Source organism: Triticum aestivum, chromosome 7D, assembly GCF_018294505.1.
Source record: "Triticum aestivum cultivar Chinese Spring chromosome 7D, IWGSC CS RefSeq v2.1, whole genome shotgun sequence".
Lineage (NCBI taxonomy): Eukaryota > Viridiplantae > Streptophyta > Magnoliopsida > Poales > Poaceae > Triticum > Triticum aestivum.
The window spans coordinates 219,850,241-219,871,176 of NC_057814.1; the positions used below are offsets into that span (position 1 = coordinate 219,850,241).

Consider the following 20,936-nt stretch of genomic DNA (forward strand, 5'->3'; position numbering starts at 1 on the left):
CATTCGGTAATCACATACAAACCTTCCTTATAACCCTAGCGTCATCGAACCTTAAGTGTGTAGACCCTACGGGTTCGGGAATCATGCAGACATGACCGAGACACCTCTCTAGCCAATAACCAACAGCGGGATCTGGATACCCATGTTGGCTCCCACATGTTCCATGATGATCTCATCGGACGAACCACGATGTCGAGGATTCAAGCAATCCTGTATACAATTCCCTTTGTCAATCGGTACGTTACTTGCCCGAGATTCGATCGTCGGTATCCCAATACCTCGTTCAATCTCGTTACCGGCAAGTCACTTCACTCGTTCCGTAATGCATGATCCCGTGACTAACTACTTAGTCACATTGAGCTCATTATGATGATGCATTACCGGGTGGGCCCAGAGATACCTCTCCGTCATACGGAGTGACAAATCCCAGTCTCGATCCGTGCCAACCCAACAGACACTTTCGGAGATACCTGTAGTGCACCTTTATAGCCACCCAGTTACGCTGTGACATTTGGTACACCCAAAGCATTCTACGGTATCCGGGAGTTGCACGATCTCATGGTCTAAGGAAATGATACTTGACATTAGAAAAGCTTTAGCAAACAAACTACACGATCTAGTGCTATGCTTAGGATTGGGTCTTGTCCAACACATCATTCTCCTAATGATGTGATCCCGTTATCAATGACATCCAATGTCCATGGTCAGGAAACCGTAACCATCTATTGATCAACGAGCTAGTCAACTAGAGGCTCACTAGGGACATGTTATGGTCTATGTGTTCACACATGTATTACGATTTCCGGATAACACAATTATAGCATGAACAATAGACAATTATCATGAACAAGGAAATATAATAATAACCATTTTATTATTGCCTCTAGGGCATATTTCCAACAAGGACAATCCCACGTCCTCAGACAGCCGCGGGATCGGTGTCGGGGCCCACCAAGCTGGTCTGCGCCTCGGTAGAGGCCGGGCCAGAGGCATCAGCTATGGTCTCATTGGCGGTCCTGGAATCCACCGCAGGGCCAGCCAGGCAATGCTGCAAAAGGAGGGGGGATGAGACAACAGGAGCACCAATGACAAGTGTTGTCGGGGATAGGATAGCATCATCCGAAGCGGGCCTAAGCTCGTTGTCACCATCGCATTGGTCATGAGGAGGAGTGCCGCAACGCGTGGGGGTGGGACTGGGTGGCGACCTGGTCAAAAGAAGCAGAGGGCTAGGAGGACGCTGGTACATCTGACTGTCATGTGCCTGGTCATGCTGCATCGCTGGGCCCAGTGCAGCTTGGATTGTAGCGGCAGTGGATAGCCATGTATGGGCCGGGGCCCTCCGCGGCATGCCACCCGTCCCAGCACGCCTTGCCAGCATCGCATCGGAGGGGCATCGTGACGACGCGAGCCACCGGCGTCACCGACGCCACTGGAGCGCCTAGACAGCCCGGAGGTGGAGCGGTCGAGTGCGTGCGGGAAGTCGTGGTGGCGAGGCCATGCAGGGGGCAGAGGAGGCAAGCTGCCGTCATGCGCGCCGCCGAAGCCCGGTGGCGGAGATGGTGGCGGCGAGGGGAATCTGTAGTCGGAGGAGTGCCGGACGTGGATAGAGACCAAAAAACATAGCATCTCGATGGCAAACCGGAAAACGCGGTCTGGGTCAGCACCTGCATGTTCCTCCGGCGCTGCGAGAAGGAGCTCGGAAGAATGAGGGATGGCGTCGGGGTTGATGGTCCAGGCCGAGAGGTGGAACACCGACATGTCGATTCCATCGAGGGTCTCCGGCGCAAGGGCATCGATCAGGCAAAACGGGGGAGAGAAGCTGCTTCGTGGAGGCCAAGTCCCAACCATGCTCCGGAATGCCACGAATCTCGATATCAACCCGAATACGGAGCGAGATTGGCTCGGCACCCTCAAGGCGGCTCCACGGTGTGAGAAGTAGGCGGAAACGCCGGCCACGAACCGGCTCGGCCGCCACTTGGGCCCGCGTATGTCGGTCGCGAAACCAGATGAGGAACTCCGCGGGTGGACGGCGAGGGTGGACGGAGAAAACGTCGGGGCCAAGGCCGAATTTCTCAAGCAAAAGGGCAGAGATGTCCGCCATAGAGACGCCGGAGCGGTTGCCAGCGACCGTGGCGATGACGGTGCGCTCCAAGGCGAGCTCAGTGGCGATGACACGCGCAGTGCGGGGGAGGTAACACACCGCAGCAGCTGGGCGAAGGGACGAGTGGCTAGAGAGGGGGGAGACCTTGCGGCACGACGAGGCACACCGGGGCGGCAGGGGCGAGGGCGATGGTGACGTCGGGGGCGTGGAGAAGGACGGCACGCCCAGGGAGGGCGAGGGTGAGCGCGAGGGCACCAGCCCGGAGGATGCAGGCCGGCTAGGCCCAGCCACGCTGGATGCCGACGAGCCCTAGCCACGGGAGGACACGCGAGGCCGCTTCGAAGCCGGAGCACCCCCGAAAGATGCAAGGGACGCCGGACGTGGGCGGGGCATGGTACAGAAGCGGGCCACATGGCCGGGGAATCGACAGCGGTGGCAACACACTTCCCGCCGGTACTCAGATCGGGGATGCCCACAACGGAGGCGGCGTGGGCACTCATCAGACGGCGAGGGCGGAGCCGGGTGGCTGGCAGGCGAAGGATCTCACCGGGAGGGGCGACGGCACCGCGGGCATGGGCGAGGGCGCCGATGGCCGGAGGCGACCTCCCACCCCTCCTCAGGAGCGGCCTCCTCACCATAGTCCACCCGATGGACCTCAAAGCGGAGGCGCGCTGCGGCCGACGTGGCCATGATAGCCAGCGGCGGGGAGGGCGAGGGACGGGCGACGCGAGCATCCGGCGCAGGCCCCTGGACGGCAGGGGAGGCAATGAGCACCTGCCAGTAGGAGCGCGGAGCAGATCCCGCGGAGGACGGGCTGGAGTCCAACCAGCGCTGCGAGCGGGCGCGGCCGAAAGCGGAGGGCGGAGGAGTGGCCATGGCCGCGGAATGGGCGCCGGCACCGGAGTGGTGGCTGGCGAGCTTGGGGGTGGGCACCGAGGCCGGAGTGGCCAGCGGCGTAGCGGGGCTAGGAGCGGCGCAACGGGGCTAGCACTGTGTGGATGCTTCCTTCCTCTAACTCGGTTCTCTCCACTCTTTTTCCTTAGAGCGAAGTAGCGGGGCTAGCACTGTGTGCATGTTTTCTTCCTCTAGCGCTTGAACATTTATGTCTCACAGATTTTTGAAGTGTTCTACCGCACATGCATGGTCCATTGTAAGGGGTGAAAACAGAGAAAAGATGAAGATAACTAGATGCTATTATATTTTTTCTGTACTTTTTAGTAGAGCGGAAACTTCATGAAACGAATAATGAAGAAGATAGCCCTCAAAACAAATAAAGGGCCCTTGAGTTTTGCAATAAGAAACACACACGAAACAAAAGCCAATGTCCTCGATCAATTTGCCAAGATGGCTACAAGTATTATCATTTATAAGTTGTAATACGGTCGAGTGCACAGATGGGCTTGGGCCACATCCATGGAACCAATGAGTGCTCGAGGGTAGGTTTCGCTGGCCCTCCAGGGACAAGCCCAGAGGCCCTGCGACGTCGACTCTCGGGGCTCCGCTCCAGCTACCAGCTACGGTGGCGAGCCCATGTTTCCACCTCCAGACAAGCCCACCGGACCTTCGAGGGCCTCCACCAACGAGCCCCCCGCGAGGCCTCCTCCTGTCCATGGATCGAGTCACATGACCCACAGGAGGAGCGCCCCATGGCTTCATATCCTTGATCGATAGAGGCGAGCCGACCTTCTCCAGCAACCTTTTTCATCACCGTTCTGGGGGTGGGGCGGCCTGAACTTGTGCTGGGTTCCCGAAGGAACCTCGGGGAGTGGGACACGAGTCTATGGCGGCATACATTGTCGTTGCTCCACGGATGGGCCGAGGAGGCCTCGAGACAAAATCCTTGAAGGTCTGAACATGAACAACAAGTCAGTAAAGTCATGTGGCGAAGCCCAAGAAAGACAAACTGCTAGAAGCTCACCTCGCGACGAGGGTTGCCATGGTGATATGATTCCAGCGACCACCGGGAATATATCCTCAATAGAGACGCTAGTCACAAAGTGCACTTAGAGCCTCAGGTTGGAAGGTGGGACCTCTTTTTCATGAAGACGGTTGGGATCCTTTAGGCCTTTATAATCATAAATTGGGGACTCCTCCACCCTATAGGCTGGATATTCCTTTCCATTCAGGTCTTCAGTATCTGCATGCCAGAGAGCCCCTTATCCTGAGGCTGGTGAACCGCTTCCACTAGCGCCATGGTCTCCAAGGAAATTTCGATAACTGACCTTCACTTTGTCCTCTCTTGTGGGGGCATATTGGAAAATTGGGGAGCCCCCCTCTGTGTGACTGATACGTCTCCAACGTATCTATAATTTTTTATTGTTCCATGCTATTATATATTCTGTTTTGGATGTTTAATGGGCTTTATTATACACTTTTATATTATTTTTGGGACTAACCTATTAACCGGAGGCCTAGCCCGAATTGCTGTTTTTTTGCCTATTTCAGTGTTTCGAACGAAAAGAATATCAAACGAAGTCCAAACGGAATGGAACCTTCGGGAACGTGATTTTCGGAACAAACGTGATCCAGAGGACTTGGAGTGGACGTCAAGCAACAGACGAGGAAGCCACGAGGTAGGGGGGCGCGCCTACCCCCCCAGGGGGCGCCCTCCACCCTCGTGGGCCCCTCGTGGCTCCATCGACCTACTTCTTCCTCCTATATATACCTATGTACCCCCAAACCATCGAAGAGCACCACGAAAACCTAATTCCACCGCCGCAACCTTCTGTACCCGTGAGATCCCATCTTGGGGCCTTTTCCGGCGTTCTGCCGGAGGGGGCATTGATCACGGAGGGCTTCTACATCAACACCATAGCCTCTCCGATGATGTGTGAGTAGTTTACCTCAGACCTTCGGGTCCATAGTTATTAGCTAGATGGCTTCTTCTCTCTCTTTGGATCTCAATACAAAGTTCTCCTCGATTCCCTTGGAGATCTATTTGATGTAACTCTTCTTTTTGCGGTGTGTTTGTCGAGATCCGATGAATTGTGGGTTTATGATCCAGATTATCTATGAACAATATTTAAATCTTCTCTGAATTCTTTTATGTATGATTGGTTATCTTTGCAAGTCTCTTCGAATTATCAGTTTGGTTTGGCCTACTCGATTGATCTTTCTTGCAATGGGAGAAGTGCTTAGCTTTGGGTTCAATCTTGCGGTGTCCTTTCCTAGTGACAGCAGGGGCAGCAAGGCACGTATTGTATTGTTGGCATCGAGGATAAAAAGATGGGGTTTATATCATATTGCATGAGTTTATCCCTCTACATCATGTCATCTTGCTTAAAGTGTTACTCTGTTCTTATGAACTTAATACTCTAGATGCATGCTGGATAGCCGTTGATGTGTGGAGTAATAGTAGTAGATGCAGAATGGCTTCGGTCTACTTGTCACGGACGTGATGCCTATATACATGATCATACCTAGATATTCTCATAACTATGCTCAATTGTATCAATTGCTCGACGGTAATTCATTTACCCACCGTAATACTTATGCTATCTTGAGAGAAGCCACTAGTGAAACCTATGGCCCCCGGGTCTATTTTCCATCATATTAATCTCCCAACAAGTAGCTATTTCTGACGCCGCTTATTTTGCTTTCTTTACTTTTACTCTTTACTATAAAAATAGCAAAAATATTATCTTATCATCTCTATCAGATCTCACTCTCGTAAGTGACCATGAAGGGATTGACAACCCCTTTATCGCATTGGTTGCGAGGTTCTTATTTGTTTGTGTAGGTACGAGGGACTTGCGTGTGGCCTCCTACTGGATTGATACCTTGGTTCTCAAAAACTGAGGGAAATACTTATGCTACCTTACTACATCACCCTTTCCTCTTCAAGGGAAAACCAACGCAGTGCTCAGGAGGTAGCAGTGACACCTGATGATATCGGGGGCATAAAATCAATAGTGTTCCCACTCCACCTTCTCATGCGGTGTAAGGAGGTCGAAGTAATGGGAGCCCAAGCGAGGCTGAAAGGCTGGCCCACCACAGGTCGGAATCCTTCTGCCCTTCATGCATGGTAGCACCTTGAAGAAATACCTCTAGAGGCTGAAGTAAGGAACCGTCCCGAGGAAGCACTCACAGAGGGTTATGAAGCACGCCACGTGCAGAACCCTATTGGGAGTCAAATGATAGAGCTACAACCCGTAATAGGTCAATATGCCGCGGGAGAAGGCGTTAAAAGGAAGGCGCATACCGCGACAAATGAAGGAGTTGTGCACCACCAGATTCCAGTGAAGGGGATCCGTACCAGCGTCATCTTGTCGCACAGCGAGCCAATGCAGCAACTTCCGCCCATGTAGCTACCCCTTAGTAACCAAGCCTTCCAGATGCTCATTGGTGATCATGGATGGCTTCCAATCTTCGGATCATATAGAAGGATTGGCCCACTCCATCGAAGAAAGTGGCTACAGGGCTGTGGCTTGCTCCGAGGCACGCGTCTGGCCGGCGGCTGCACTTCTCTCACTAGGCTCGAGCTCTATGATGCGCTCCTTCCACAAGATGGTGGCCAACGAAAATCTAGGATAATTGAGGAAGAGGATATGGGGGGACTAACGCTCGGCTCCACCCTCAAAATTTATGGAGAATACAAAAAAATCCCGAGCGGCGGAACAACTTCCATGGATCGTGCCGAAACCGACGGCGACACATGGAGGATCAGTAGTGGATCTAGACGGTGGCAGTAGTTGGGCCTCCGGCAGTGGCCCATGCCCTCTTTACTGGCTCTACCAGTGGCCCGGACTCTTTCAGGCATCATGGCAGTTTCAAAGCCTGACGACGCATGGGGCCGCAGGATTAGGAGCCCCGCGATACAAGCCCATGGTAATGATGAAGGAAATATGCCCTGGAGGCAATAATAAAGTTGTTATTTATATTTCCTTATATCATGATAAATGTTTATTATTCATGCTAGAATTGTATTAACCGAAAACTTAGTACATGTGTGAATACATAGACAAACAGAGTGTCACTAGTATTCCTCTAATTGACTAGCCCGTTGATCAAAGATGGTTAAGTTTCCTAGCCATAGACATGAGTTGTCATTTGATGAACGGGATCAGATCATTAGAGAATGATGTGATTGACAAGACCCATCTGTTAGCTTAGCACTATGATCATTTAGTTTGTTGCTATTGCTTTCTTCATGACTTATACATGTTCCTATGACTATGAGATTATGCAACTCCCGAATACCAGAGGAACACTTAGTGTGCTATCAAACGTCACAACGTAACTGGGTGATTATAAAGATGCTCTACAGGTGTCTCCGATGGTGTTTGTTGAGTTGGCATAGATCGAGATTAGGATTTGTCACTCCGACTGTCGGAGAGGTATCTCTGGGCCCTCTCGGTAATGCACATCACTATAAGCCTTGCAAGCAATGTGACTAATGAGTTAGTTACGAGATGATGCGTTAACGAGTAAAGAGTAAAGAGACTTGCCGGTAACGAGATTGAACTAGGTATGATGATACCTACGATCGAATCTCGGGCAAGTAACATACCGATGAAAAACGGAACAACGTATGTTGTTGTGGGGTTTGACCGATAAAGATCTTCGTAGAATATGTAGGAACCAATATGAGCATCCAGGTTCCGCTATTGGTTATTGATCGAAGATGAGTCTCGTTCATGTCTACATAGTTCTCGAACCCGTAGGGTCCGCACGTTAACGTTCGATGACGATATGTATTATGTGTTATGTGATTTGATGTAGCGAAGGTAGTTCGGAGTCCCAGATGTGATCACGGACATGACTAGGAGTCTCGAAATGGTCGAGACATGAAGATTGATATATTGGAAGGTTATGTTTGGACACCGGAAATTTCGGATAGGTTCGGGCATTTTCCGGAGTACCGGGGGGTTACCGGAATTTCCCGGGGGGTTAATGGGCCTTCATGGGCTTTAGTGGAAGAGAGGATGAGGCGACCAAGTGGAGGGGCGCGTGCCCCAAGCCCAATCCGAATTGGGGAGGGGGGCCGGCCCCCCTTTCCTTCTCTCCCTCTTCCCCTTCCTTCCCCTCCTAGTTGGACTAGGAAAGGGGGGAACCTACTCCTAGAAGGAGTAGGATTCCCCCCCTTGGGCGCGCCCTAGGAGGCCGGCCGGCCCCCTCCTCCACTCCTTTATATACGGGGGAGGGGGCACCCCATAGACACACAAGTTGACTTCTTAGCCGTGTGCGGTGCCCCCCTCCACAGATTTCCTCCTCGGTCATATTGTCGTAGTGCTTAGGCGAAGCCCTACGTCGGTAACTTCATCATGACCGTCACCACGCCATCGTGCTGACGAAACTCTCCCTCGTCCTCAGCTGGATCTAGAGTTCGAGGGACGTCACCGAGCTGAACGTGTGCAGATCGCGGAAGTGTCGTGTGTTTGGTACTTGATCGGTTGGACCGCGAAGACGTTCGACTACATCAACTGCGTTACTTAACGCTTTCGCTTTCAGTCTACGAGGGTACGTGGACACACTCTCCCCGCTCGTTGCTATGCATCTCCTAGATAGATCTTGCATGATCGTAGGATTTTTTTGAAATACTACGTTCCCCAATAGTGGCATCCGAGCCAGGTCTATGCGTAGATGTTATATGCACGAGTAGAACACAAAGAGTTGTGGGCGATAATAGTCATACTGCTTACTAGCATGTCATACTTTGATTCAGCGGTATTGTTGGATGAAGCGGCCCAGACCGACATTACATGACTGGGTTCATGAGACTGGTTCTACCGCCGTGCTTCGCACACAGGTGGCTAGTGGGTGTCTGTTTCTCCAACTTTAGTTGAATCGAGTGTGACTACGCCCGGTCCTTGTTGAAGGTTAAAACAACACACTTGACGAAAAATCATTGTGGTTTTGATGTGTAGGTAAGAAAGGTTCTTGCTAAGCCCATAGCAGCCACGTAAAATTTGCAACAACAAAGTAGAAGACGTCTAACTTGTTTTTGCAGGGCTTGCTGTGATGTGATATGGTCAAGACGTGATGATATATAAATTGTTGTATGAGATGATCATGTTTTGTAATAGTTATCGGCAACTGGCAGGAGCCATATGGTTGTAGCTTTATTGTATGAAATGCATTGCCATGTAATTACTTTACTTTATCACTAAGCGATAGCGATAGTCGTAGAAGCAATAGTTGGCGAGACGACAATGATGCTTCGATGGAGATGAAGGTGTCAAGCCGGTGACGATGGTGATCATGACGGTGCTTTGGAGATGGATATCAAAGGCACAAGATGATGATGGCCATATCATATCACTTATATTGATTGCATGTGATGTTTATCCTTTATGCATCTTATTTTGCTTAGTTCGGCGGTAGCATTATAAGATGATCTCTCACTAAATTTCAAGGTACAAGTGTTCTCCCTGAGTATGCACCGTTGCGACAGTTCGTCATGCCGGACACCACGTGATGATTGGGTGTGATAAGCTCTACGTTCACATACAACAGGTGCAAGCCAGTTTTGCACACGCAGAATACTCGGGTTAAACTTGACGAGCCTAGCATATGCAGATATGGCCTCGGAACACTGAGACCGAAAGGTCGAGCATGAATCATATAGTAGATATGATCAACATAGTGATGTTCACCATTAAAAACTACTCCATCTCACGTGATGATCGGACATGGTTTAGTTGATTTGGATCACGTGATCACTTAGATGATTAGAGGGATGTCTATCTAAGTGGGAGTTCTTAAGTAATATGATTAATTGAACTTTAATTTATCATGAACTTAGTACCTGATAGTATTTTGCATGTGTATGTTGTTGTAGATCAATGGACCGTGCTACTGTTCCTTTGAATTTTAATGCGTTCCTAGAGAAAGCTAAGTTGAAAGATGATGGTAGCAACTACACGGACTGGGTCCGTAACTTGAGGATTATCCTCATTGCTGCACAGAAGAATTACGTCCTTGAAGCACCGCTAGGTGCAAGACCCGCTGCAGGAGCAACACCAGACGTTGTGAACGCCTGGCAGAGCAAAGCTGATGACTACTCGATAGTTCAGTGTGCCATGCTTTATAGCTTAGAACCGGGACTTCAACGATATTTTGAACGTCATGGAGCATATGAGATGTTCCAGGAGTTGAAGTTAATATTTCAAGCAAATGCCCGGATTGAGAGATATGAAGTCTTCAATAAGTTCTACAGCTGCAAAATGGAGGAGAATAGTTCTGTCAGTGAACATATACTCAGAATGTCTGGGTACCACAATCACTTCACTCAGCTGGGAGTTAATCTTTCGGTTGATAGTGTCATTGACAGAGTTCTTCAATCATTGCCACCAAGCTACAAAAGCTTCGTGATGAACTATAATATGCAAGGGATGGATAAGGCAATTCCCGAGCTCTTCACGATGCTAAAGGCTGCGGAGGTAGAAATCAAGAAGGAGCATCAAGTGTTGATGGTCAACAAGACCACCAGTTTCAAGAAGAAGGGCAAAGGGAAGAAGGGGAACTTCAAGAAGAACGGCAAGCAAGTTGCTGCTCAAGTGAAGAAGCCCAAGTCTGGACCTAAGCCTGAGACTGAGTGCTTCTACTGCAAAGGGACTGGTCACTGGAAACGGAACTGCCCCAAGTATTTGGCGGATAAGAAGGATGGCAAAGTGAAAGGTATATTTTATATACATGTTATTGATGTGTACTTAACTAATGCTCGCAGTAGCGCCTTGGTATTTGATACTGGTTCTGTTGCTCATATTTGCAACTCGAAACAGGGGCTACGGATTAAGCGAAGATTGGCTAAGGACGAGGCGACGATGCGTGTGGGAAATGGTTCCAAAGTCGATGTGATCGCCGTCGGCACGCTACCTCTACATCTACCTTCGGGATTAGTTTTAGACCTGAATAATTGTTATTTGGTGCCAGCGTTAAGCATGAACATTATATCTGGATCTTGTTTCATGCGAGACAGTTATTCATTTAAATCAGATAATAATGGTTGTTCTATTTATATGAGTAATATCTTTTATGGTCATGCACCCTTGATGAGTGGTCTATTTTTACTAAATCTCCATAGTAGTGATACACATATTCATAGTATTGAAGCCAAAAGATATAAGTTTAATAATGATAGTGCAACTTATTTGTGGCACTGCCGTTTAGGTCATATTGGTGTAAAGCGCATGAAGAAACTCCATGCTGATGGGCTTTTGGAATCACTTGATTATGAATCACTTGATGCTTGCGAACCATGCCTCATGGGCAAGATGACTAAGACTCCGTTCTCCAGAACAATGGAGAGAGAAACAGACTTGTTGGAAATAATACATACTGATGTATGCGGTCCGATGAGTGTTGATGCTCGCGACGGGTATCGTTATTTTCTGACCTTCACAGATGATTTGAGCAGATATGGGTATATCTACTTGATGAAACATAAGTCTGAAACATTTGAAAAGTTCAAAGAATTTCAGAGTGAAGTGGAAAATCATCGTAACAAGAAAACTAAGTTCCTACGATCTGATCGTGGAGGTGAATATTTGAGTTACGAGTTTGGTCTTCATTTGAAACAATGTGGAATAGTTTCGCAACTCACGCCACCTGGAACACCACAGCGTAATGGTGTGTCCGAACATCGTAACCGCACTTTATTAGACATGGTGCGATCTATGATGTCTCTTACTGATTTACCGCTATCGTTTTGGGGTTATGCTTTAGAGACGCCTGCATTCACGTTAAATAGGGCACCATCTAAATCCATTAAGACGACACCTTATGAACTGTGGTTTGGCAAGAAACCCAAGTTGTCGTTTCTTAAAGTTTGGGGCTGCGATGCTTATGTGAAAAAGCTTCAACCTGATAAGCTCGAACCCAAATCAGAGGAATGTGTCTTCATAGGATACCCAAAGGAAACTGTTGGGTACACCTTCTATCACAGATCCGAAGGCAAAATATTTGTTGCTAAGAATGGATCCTTTCTAGAGAAGGAGTTTCTCTCGAAAGAAGTGAGTGGGAGGAAAGTAGAACTTGATGAGGTAATTGTACCTTCTCCCAAATTGGAAAGTAGTACATCACAGAAGTCAGTTCCAGTGATTCCTACACCAATTAGTGAGGAAGCTAATGATGATGATCATGAAACTTCTGATCAAGTTACTACCGAACCTCGTAGGTCAACCAGAGTAAGATCCGCACCAGAGTGGTATAGTAATCCTGTTCTAGAGGTCATGTTACTTGACCATGACGAACCTACGAACTATGAGGAAGCGATGACATATTATAAGAAAGTGAGTGGGAGCTCTGTAGCATTTCTAATATTATATGTGGATGACATATTGTTGATTGGAAATGATATAGAATTTCTGGATAGCATAAAAGGATACTTGAATAAAAGTTTTTCTATGAAAGACCTCGGTGAAGCTACTTATATATTGGGCATCAAAATCTATAGAGATAGATCAAGACGCTTAATTGGACTTTCACAAAGCACATAACTTGATAAAGTTTTGAAGAAGTTCAAAATGGATCAAGCAAAGAACGGGTTCTTGCCTGTGTTACAAGGAGTTGAGTTAGACTCAATGCCCGACCACTGCAGAAGATAGAGAAAAAATGAAAGTCATTCCCTATGCTTCAGCCATAGGTTCTATCATGTATGCAATGTTGTGTACCAGACCTGATGTGTGCCTTGCTATCAGTTTAGCAGGGAGGTACCAAAGTAATCCAGGAGTGGATCACTGGACAACAGTCAAGAATCCTGAAATACCTGAAGAGGACTAAGGATATGTTTCTCGTTTATGGAGGTGACAAAGAGCTCGTCGTAAATGGTTACGTCGATGCAAGCTTTGACACTGATCCGGATGACTCTAAGTCACAAACCGGATACGTATTTATATTGAACGGCGGAGCTGTCAGTTGGTGCCGTTCTAAGCAAACCGTCGTGGCGAGATCTACGTGTGAAGCGGAGTACATAGCTGCTTCGGAAGTAGAAAATGAAGGAGTCTGGATGAAGGAGTTCATATCCGATCTAGGTGTCATACCTAGTGCATCGGGTCCAATGAAAATCTTTTGTGACAATACTGGTGCAATTGCCTTGGCAAAGGAATCCAGATTTCACAAGAGAACCAAGCACATCAAGAGACGCTTCAATTCCATCCGTGATTAAGTCAAGGAGAGAGACATAGAGATTTGCAAAATAAATACGGATCTGAATGTTGCAGACCCGTTGACTAAGCCTCTCTCACGAGCAAAACATGATCAGCACCAAGACTCCATGGGTGTTAGAATCATTACTATGTAATCTAGATTATTGACTCTAGTGCAAGTGGGAGACTTAAGGAAATATGCCCTAGAGGGAATAATAAAGTTGTTATTTATATTTCCTTATATCATGATAAATGTTTATTATTCATGCTAGAATTGTATTAACCGGAAACTAGTACATGTGTGAATACATAGACAAACAGAGTGTCACTTGTATGCCTCTACTTGACTAGCTCGTTGATCAAAGATGGTTAAGTTTCCTAGCCATAGACATGAGTTGTCATTTGATGAACGGGATCACATCATTAGAGAATGATGTGATTGACAAGACCCATCCGTTAGCTTCGCACTATGATCGTTTAGTTGTTGCTATTGCTTTCTTCATGACTTATACATGTTCCTATGACTATGAGATTATGCAACACCCGAATACCAGAGGAACACTTAGTGTGCTATCAAACGTCACAACGTAACTGGGTGATTATAAAGATGCTCTATAGGTGTCTCCGATGGTGTTTGTTGAGTTGGCATAGATCGAGATTAGGATTTGTCACTCTGATTGTCGGAGAGGTATCTCTGGGCCCTCTCGGCAATGCACATCACTATAAGCCTTGCAAGCAATGTGACTAATGAGTTAGTTATGGGACGATGCATTACGGAACGAGTAAAGAGACTTGCCGGTAACGAGATTGAACTAGGTATGATGATACCGACGATCGAATCTTGGGCAAGTAACATACCGATGACAAAGGGAACAACGTATGTTGTTGTGCGGTTTGACCGATAAAGATCTTCGTAGAATATGTAAGAACCAATATGAGCATCCAGGTTCCGCTATTGGTTATTGACCGGAGATGAGTCTCGGTCATGTCTACATAGTTCTCGAACCCGTAGGGTCCGCACGCTTAACGTTCGATGACGATATGTATTATGAGTTATGTGATTTGATGTACTGAAGGTAGTTCGGAGTCCCGGATGTGATCACATACATGACGAGGAGTCTCGAAATGGTCGAGACATGAAGATTGATATATTGGAAGGTTATGTTTGGACACCGGAAAGGTTTCTGATAGGTTCGAGCATTTTTCGGAGTACAGGGGGGTTACTGGAACCCCCCGAGGGGTTAATAGGCCTTCATGGGCTTTAGTGGAAGAGAGGAGGAGGCGGCCAAGTGGAGGGGCGCGCCCCCAAGCCCAATCCTAATTGGGGAGGGGGCCGGCCCCCCTTTCCTTCTCTCCCTCTTCCCCTTCCTTCCCCTCCTAGTTGGACTAGGAAAGTGGGGAACCTACTCCTAGTAGGAGTAGGATTCCCCCCCCTTGGGGTGCGCCTTAGGAAGCCAGCCGGCCCCTCCTCCACTCCTTTATATACGGGGGAGGGGGCACCCCATAGACACACAAGTTGATTTCTTAGCCGTGTGCGGTGCCCCGCTCCACAGATTTCCACCTCGGTCATATTGTCGTAGTGCTTAGGCGAATCCCTGCGTCGGTAACTTCATCATCACCGTCACCACGCCGTTGTGCTGACGAAACTCTCCCTCGGCCTCAGCTGGATCTAGAGTTCGAGTGACATCACCGAGCTGAATGTGTGCAGATCGCGGAGGTGCCGTGCATTCGGTACTTGATCGGTTGGATCGTGAAGACGTTCGAGTACATCAACTGCGTTACTTAACGCTTCCGCTTTCGGTCTATGAGGGTACGTGGACACACTCTCCCACTCATTGCAATGCATCTCCTAGATAGATCTTGCACAATCGTAGGAAATTTTTTGAAATAGTGCGTTCCCCAACAAATGAGGTCTCGAGCCTAGAATAGAGGAGCTCCAGAAGGTGCCGCAACAACATAAAGGAATCCCCTAATAAGAAAGCTCTTCGCAACCCAGCAGAGGCTGGGCTCCCTACCGTCCGAATGACTCAATTGTGTGCCTGTCCGAATTCCCGAAGACTTCAAACTCCAAACAGGCTCGGGGGCTATGGATGGTGTCATACACCGGGGGTGGCTTCCGATAGGGGATCCCGACAACAGACACAATGAGGGGCCGGCAAGGCCCACCAAGTTTTCAAAGACGGAAGGGAACCCCATGCGACCTATAGGCGCCTCTTAGACCATCTTGGACCCCAAGTCATCTTGGCGGCGACCAAGATGGGAAACACTCTCTATAAAACCCTAGCCCCCGCCGTGTATATAAGGTGGAGGGCTATGGGGGCTCTCAAGCATCATCTTTCTCATATATTAGATTCTCGGTAGCCTCTAAACCCACCATTGTAATCCCCTGCACGAGGTATCCCGCCTTGAATGACAATCACAAGAAGGACGTAGGGTATTTCTCCTCGCCGGAGGCCCGGACGTGTGTAAATTGTGCATGCAGGCGCCTTTCTGGTACTTCCGGCCACGCTCGACACCCTACCGAGGGTATTGACGGCTTTCTGCTCATTCATTGTCATTACACACAAAATAATTAGGGACTACATGCACTTTTAGTTGCCTCAGGACCTCCTAATACCGTCCTTCCCGGTCGTCCAAGTGATTTGAAAGTTTCTGCCTTTTTTACAGGTTGGAACCGCATATTTGATCATTCGGGAGCTTCCAAGCTGTTTTGAAAGAGCGTAGCGGTCAGATTTCTGGTCCAACCTATAAATGCCCCCACGTATCCCATTAGTTCACTCAACGCAAACTCCACTCATATACTATGTTCTGAGAGAGAACTCCACCTTCTTGTGTTGATTTCAAAGGGCATTCTACTCCAACCATCCAAATCAATCCTTTGAGATTTGATTGCTCTTTGCTTTCCACTCCTACTTCTCCAATCCAAAAGCCAAACATGTGTTAGTGCAAGAGGATATTATCATTTGAAGCACAAGAGCAAGGGATTCATCACCAAGCATCCTCAATTTTATTGCTTTTGAAGGGTGTGTGTGTGCCTCCTATATCGGCTAGGTGCTTGGGAGTCTTCAAGTTGTGTAAAAACCAAGAAGTTTGTACTGGCCTAGAGATCGCCTACTTCGTGAAGATCTACCTCGAGTGAGGTCAGTCTCCGCAAACGTAAGCCAGTTGTGGCATAGGTTGGTTGCTCCTTCGGGGGTGAATGTCATTTGTGGACTTGTTCCTTCTTGGAATGCACGATTGGGATCTTTGTTCTCTTAGATCTTTCGTGGATCCAAGCCTCCATCAACATGGACGTAAGATAGAGCCAACTATCTGAACTATGGAAAAAATCTTCACCGAGTCAACCTGTGTATTCATATCTCCAACTCTACTCTTACCTATAATTTGCATGTCTTTACTTTTTGCAGCCTATACTCTTGTAGACTTGGATGTGTAGGGTGCTTGATAGACTATCATAGAAAAGTTTTAAAATGTCAAGGAACTAAAATTTGGGAAAAGAGCCTCACTTTTGCTTAGTATTCTATTCACCCGGAAAGGCGAGCAACCCTTATTGCAACAGCAAACGACCTACTTATAGCCCTATTTATACCCTTTCTCAAGGACTTCAACGGGCATCCCCCCGTCTAGACATACTTAATCGATCCTACACAGCTCGACGCGATGAAGCCCTAGATGGACGATTTGGTGCTAGTAGCACGAGATTGAGTCGTCGCGAACAGGGCGGCGGTGGGCCGACATGAGGTCATGGCGGTTGGGTGGCAGCGGGTGGTGGCTAGGGTTCTGTACGAGAGCTCAGAGAAAGAGAGAAATGGGGTTGGCTCGTTGTTTTGGTCGATCAAGTGTGGTGATACTGAATCATAAGTCAGTTGGCGGCGGGATTTAGTGTAATTTTCTTCAAGCCCTCAATTCCTAGATCCCCAAAACTTGATTTCTTTGGCTTCACATTTTTTTAACATGAGTAGACCTCGGATGAGGGGATTCAACTATGCGGAGTTGGACCATTCAGGGCTCCGCGTGTTGAGTTTATGGAGCACGGAGGCACATGTGTAAATGTGTAAATATACTATCCATTGAAAATCACGTTTCCACTTCTACTCCAACATGTAAGTTTTTGTTTTGTTTCCATATGTTCCCGTTCTGTTTGTGAAGCTGGACTCCGTTTCTGTTTTCCTCTCAAACAGACAGAAACGTTTCTTTTTTGAGAAACTGCACTGCTTTTCATATCCATGCAGTTTCTTTATTCCCCACACAAAATGTTCATATCATTTGCAGACCTATTCCACTAGCTAATTGCTCGTGCATTGCAACATGGGGATACACATTCTAGCGGTTCAACAATCTTGTCCGACATATACTTTACCCCAATCATATTCTCGATTTTGGTAAGATTTAATTTAACTTGAGTATGTATAGAGGAACACAAGAATTTTTTTAATTTTTTTGTAATATTTGATTTGATTTGGGTATGGATAAGGGAAGACAAAGAAATTTTTGATTTTATTGAGATTTTGGTAAGATTTATTTGATTTGATTGAATTAATGCATGATATGGTGTTGAGAAAGTATTGATTTGATTTAGATTATTCCGGTTTACTAGAATTTACGTTGATTTTTATTACGTGTGGTATCAGTTGAGATTAAAAACAAAATCATCTGAAAATCAAAGCGGAAAGGAGAGTGTGGGGAGGAAAAACCGAGGGAGAAGTGAGGCGAACTTGCCAACTCGCAAGTAGAGGTGCTCATCGGAGGTAGGGTGTGCGTGTGTGCGTTTATATGGGTGAGTATATGCGCGTATATACGAGCGCTTGCATATGTACCGTGTTAAAAAAAACTCCCAAGTAGAGATTGTGTTGCAAATTTTTGTTCTAACTTTTTTTTCATGAAGAAAAGGTGTGTGCTCTGTTTGGGCTGGTGTACAACGGGACATACGAAGGCAGCAGTTTGCAAATGTCAGCTCGAAACGGCCTGTAAAGTACTACATCGATCCCTTCGTGTGAACGTGCGCTCATCCCACCGACCCAGAAAGGCGTACCGAATTCGAAATTCGAAATCTGAAGCAACCGTTGGAGCGCCTTCCCTCAAACGGCTCTCTCGCATACAAATCTCCCCCACGATCCCCTCCCCAATCACAAACCCTAACCCCAGCCGCCCCCCCATTCCCAACCCACCACCAAATCATCCATCTCGCACGGCAGCCCACCAGAGAGGAAGAGGCCGAGGGAGAGCGGATCTGCGCGATGGCGACGCTCCAGCACCAGAACCAGGGGGCAGCGGCGCCGATGACCACCACGGGCGGCGGGCTGCGCGCCATGGACCTCTACGAGAAGCTGGAGAAGGTCGGGGAGGGCACCTACGGGAAGGTGTACAAGGCCCGGGAGAAGGCGACGGGCCGGATCGTGGCGCTCAAGAAGACGCGCCTCCCGGAGGACGACGAGGGCGTGCCCCCCACGGCGCTCAGGGAGGTCTCGCTGCTGCGGATGCTGTCGCAGGACCCGCACGTCGTGCGCCTGCTGGATCTCAAGCAGGGCCAGAACAAGGAGGGCCAGACCATCCTCTACCTGGTGTTCGAGTACATGGACACCGACCTCAAGAAGTTCATCCGCGGCCACCGCCAGAACCACGAGAAGATCCCCGCCCACACCGTCAAGGTATATCCCTCTCTTCGCCGATCTCGCTTCTTTTGTTGTTCGTTTTCCATGCCTTGCACGCGAGGTGTTTGTTTGAATGCACATACAGTGATTGATTCGGTTTTTGGTGAACTGGTGATCCGTGCTTGCAGATCCTGATGTACCAGCTCTGCAAGGGCGTGGCTTTCTGCCACGGACGCGGTGTCCTGCACCGTGACCTCAAGCCGCACAACCTGCTCATGGACCGCAAGACCATGGCTCTCAAGATCGCCGATCTTGGGCTCAGTCGTGCCTTCACGGTTCCTCTCAAGAAGTACACACACGAGGTACGGTTCCTGGTTCTGTTACCAGTATTAGTGCCGGATTGCTGTCTGATTCTGCATGATTCACGCCACTTGATCTGTTCATGACGCAGTCTGAATTCTTTTGCAGATCCTTACTCTGTGGTACAGAGCTCCTGAGGTCCTTCTTGGCGCCACACACTACTCAACGCCGGTTGACATGTGGTCTGTGGGCTGCATATTTGGTATGATGAACTTAACGTTGTAAATTAGCGTACTTTGAGAATTTAATCCTCTTAGGTAGATATGCTGAATTCCTTGTAAATGGCAGCTGAATTGATCACTACCACGGCACTTTTCCCTGGAGACTCTGAGGTGCAGCAGCTCCTGCACATTTTCAAGTACAGTACCACGCCTCGTCACACTTGCTTGTTATCTCACTTGGCATCATTAGGGGATATCAGATGTTGATGGTCTATATTGGTATTTGAATGCTAGGTTGCTGGGCACTCCAAATGAGGATGTCTGGCCAGGAGTAGGCAAACTCCCCAACTGGCATGAGTACCCTCAGTGGAACGTCTCAAAGCTGTCTTCTGTAATTCCTAGTCTCGATGCCGATGGTATCGATCTGCTTGAGGTGAGTAATCAATGCATCCATGCTACTTTATCCTTGAAGAAAATATAGAAGCAGATGTGCTCTTGTGAGAATCTGGTGCTAACTTATAGCTTTGATCCTTTGCAGAAAATGCTGCAGTATGAGCCGGCAAAGCGGATCTCTGCGAAGAAGGCCATGGAGCACCCATACTTCGATGATGTGGACAAGGCGCTGTACTGAAGCTGTCTTCGTGGCTAGCAAGAAGCGGATTTCTTGTGATTTGTGCTTGTCCTGAAGCATATCTTTTGCTTCCAGGGCAGGCATCTTTACCTCTGTTATTCCAGCTGCCATTTAGTTTTGCCCCATTGACTGATGGTTGTAATGGATAGTGACTCTGGAGTTATGCATAATTAAACGCCTCTTGCCAGGCGTTAAGTACTGGTCTTGTGAAGCACTACTTCTGCTTCAAAATCAGGCTTTACCTCTTTTTCTAGCTGCTATTTATAGTGTATGCCATTCATTTTTGTTTCTGATGGATAACTGAAAAATCGTCTTGATGGACTTGTGAGATTATCTAATTTCGTCTCGATGCTCTTACAGAAGTCCTCGTGCTTTGTTTGTGCTCTGAGACTTGGATATGGAGCGTAATTTAACTTGGACTACAACTAATTGTTGCAGATTAGATTAGTAGATTGGCCTATGGTCCTCTAATCTTTTGTACTGTATTTGAAGGGTCACTTTATAATCGTTATATTCTGATTCCCGGAATTGTACTCGTCCAGTCACCCTTGAGCTGAACTGCCAGAACATGTTTAGTGTAAATGATGGTGTGTCATCTTGGCTTATGGTGCATGAACATGTAGACGGGAGAGTTTGTAATACAATAGATGTTGTATTGATGGGGTGCTGGTGCACGTATATATAATATAAGGGAAGGCCTCTACCTCAACTATACAACACTAGGAGATGGGCCACAAATCCAATACACGTGCAATACATAATACATACTCAACACCCCCCCCCCCCCCCCCCAGTCGAAGCGTCGCCGGAGACACAGAGACTGGACCGAAACTCCTTGAAGACGGGAGTAGGCAATCCCTTAGTCATCACATCAGCAAACTGTTGCGTCGTCGGCACGTGGAGAACCCGAACACGGCCAAGGGCAACCTGCTCGCGCACGAAGTGAATATCGAGCTCAATATGCTTCGTCCGTCGATGGTGCACCGGGTTGGCGGAGAGGTAGAA

General features: G+C 48.1%; 1 protein-coding gene across 1 annotated transcript; it reads left to right on the top strand.

The window, feature by feature from the left end:
• The first annotated feature begins 18,253 nt into the window (after positions 1-18,253).
• LOC123167375 (cyclin-dependent kinase B2-1) lies at positions 18,254-20,264 on the top strand. Its single transcript, XM_044585219.1, has 6 exons — positions 18,254-18,836; positions 18,968-19,141; positions 19,248-19,341; positions 19,428-19,497; positions 19,595-19,733; positions 19,839-20,264. Exons 1-6 carry the CDS (start codon positions 18,426-18,428, stop codon positions 19,929-19,931), a joined length of 981 nt encoding a protein of 326 aa, XP_044441154.1. The 5' UTR covers positions 18,254-18,425; the 3' UTR covers positions 19,932-20,264.
• The last annotated feature ends 672 nt before the right edge of the window (positions 20,265-20,936 follow it).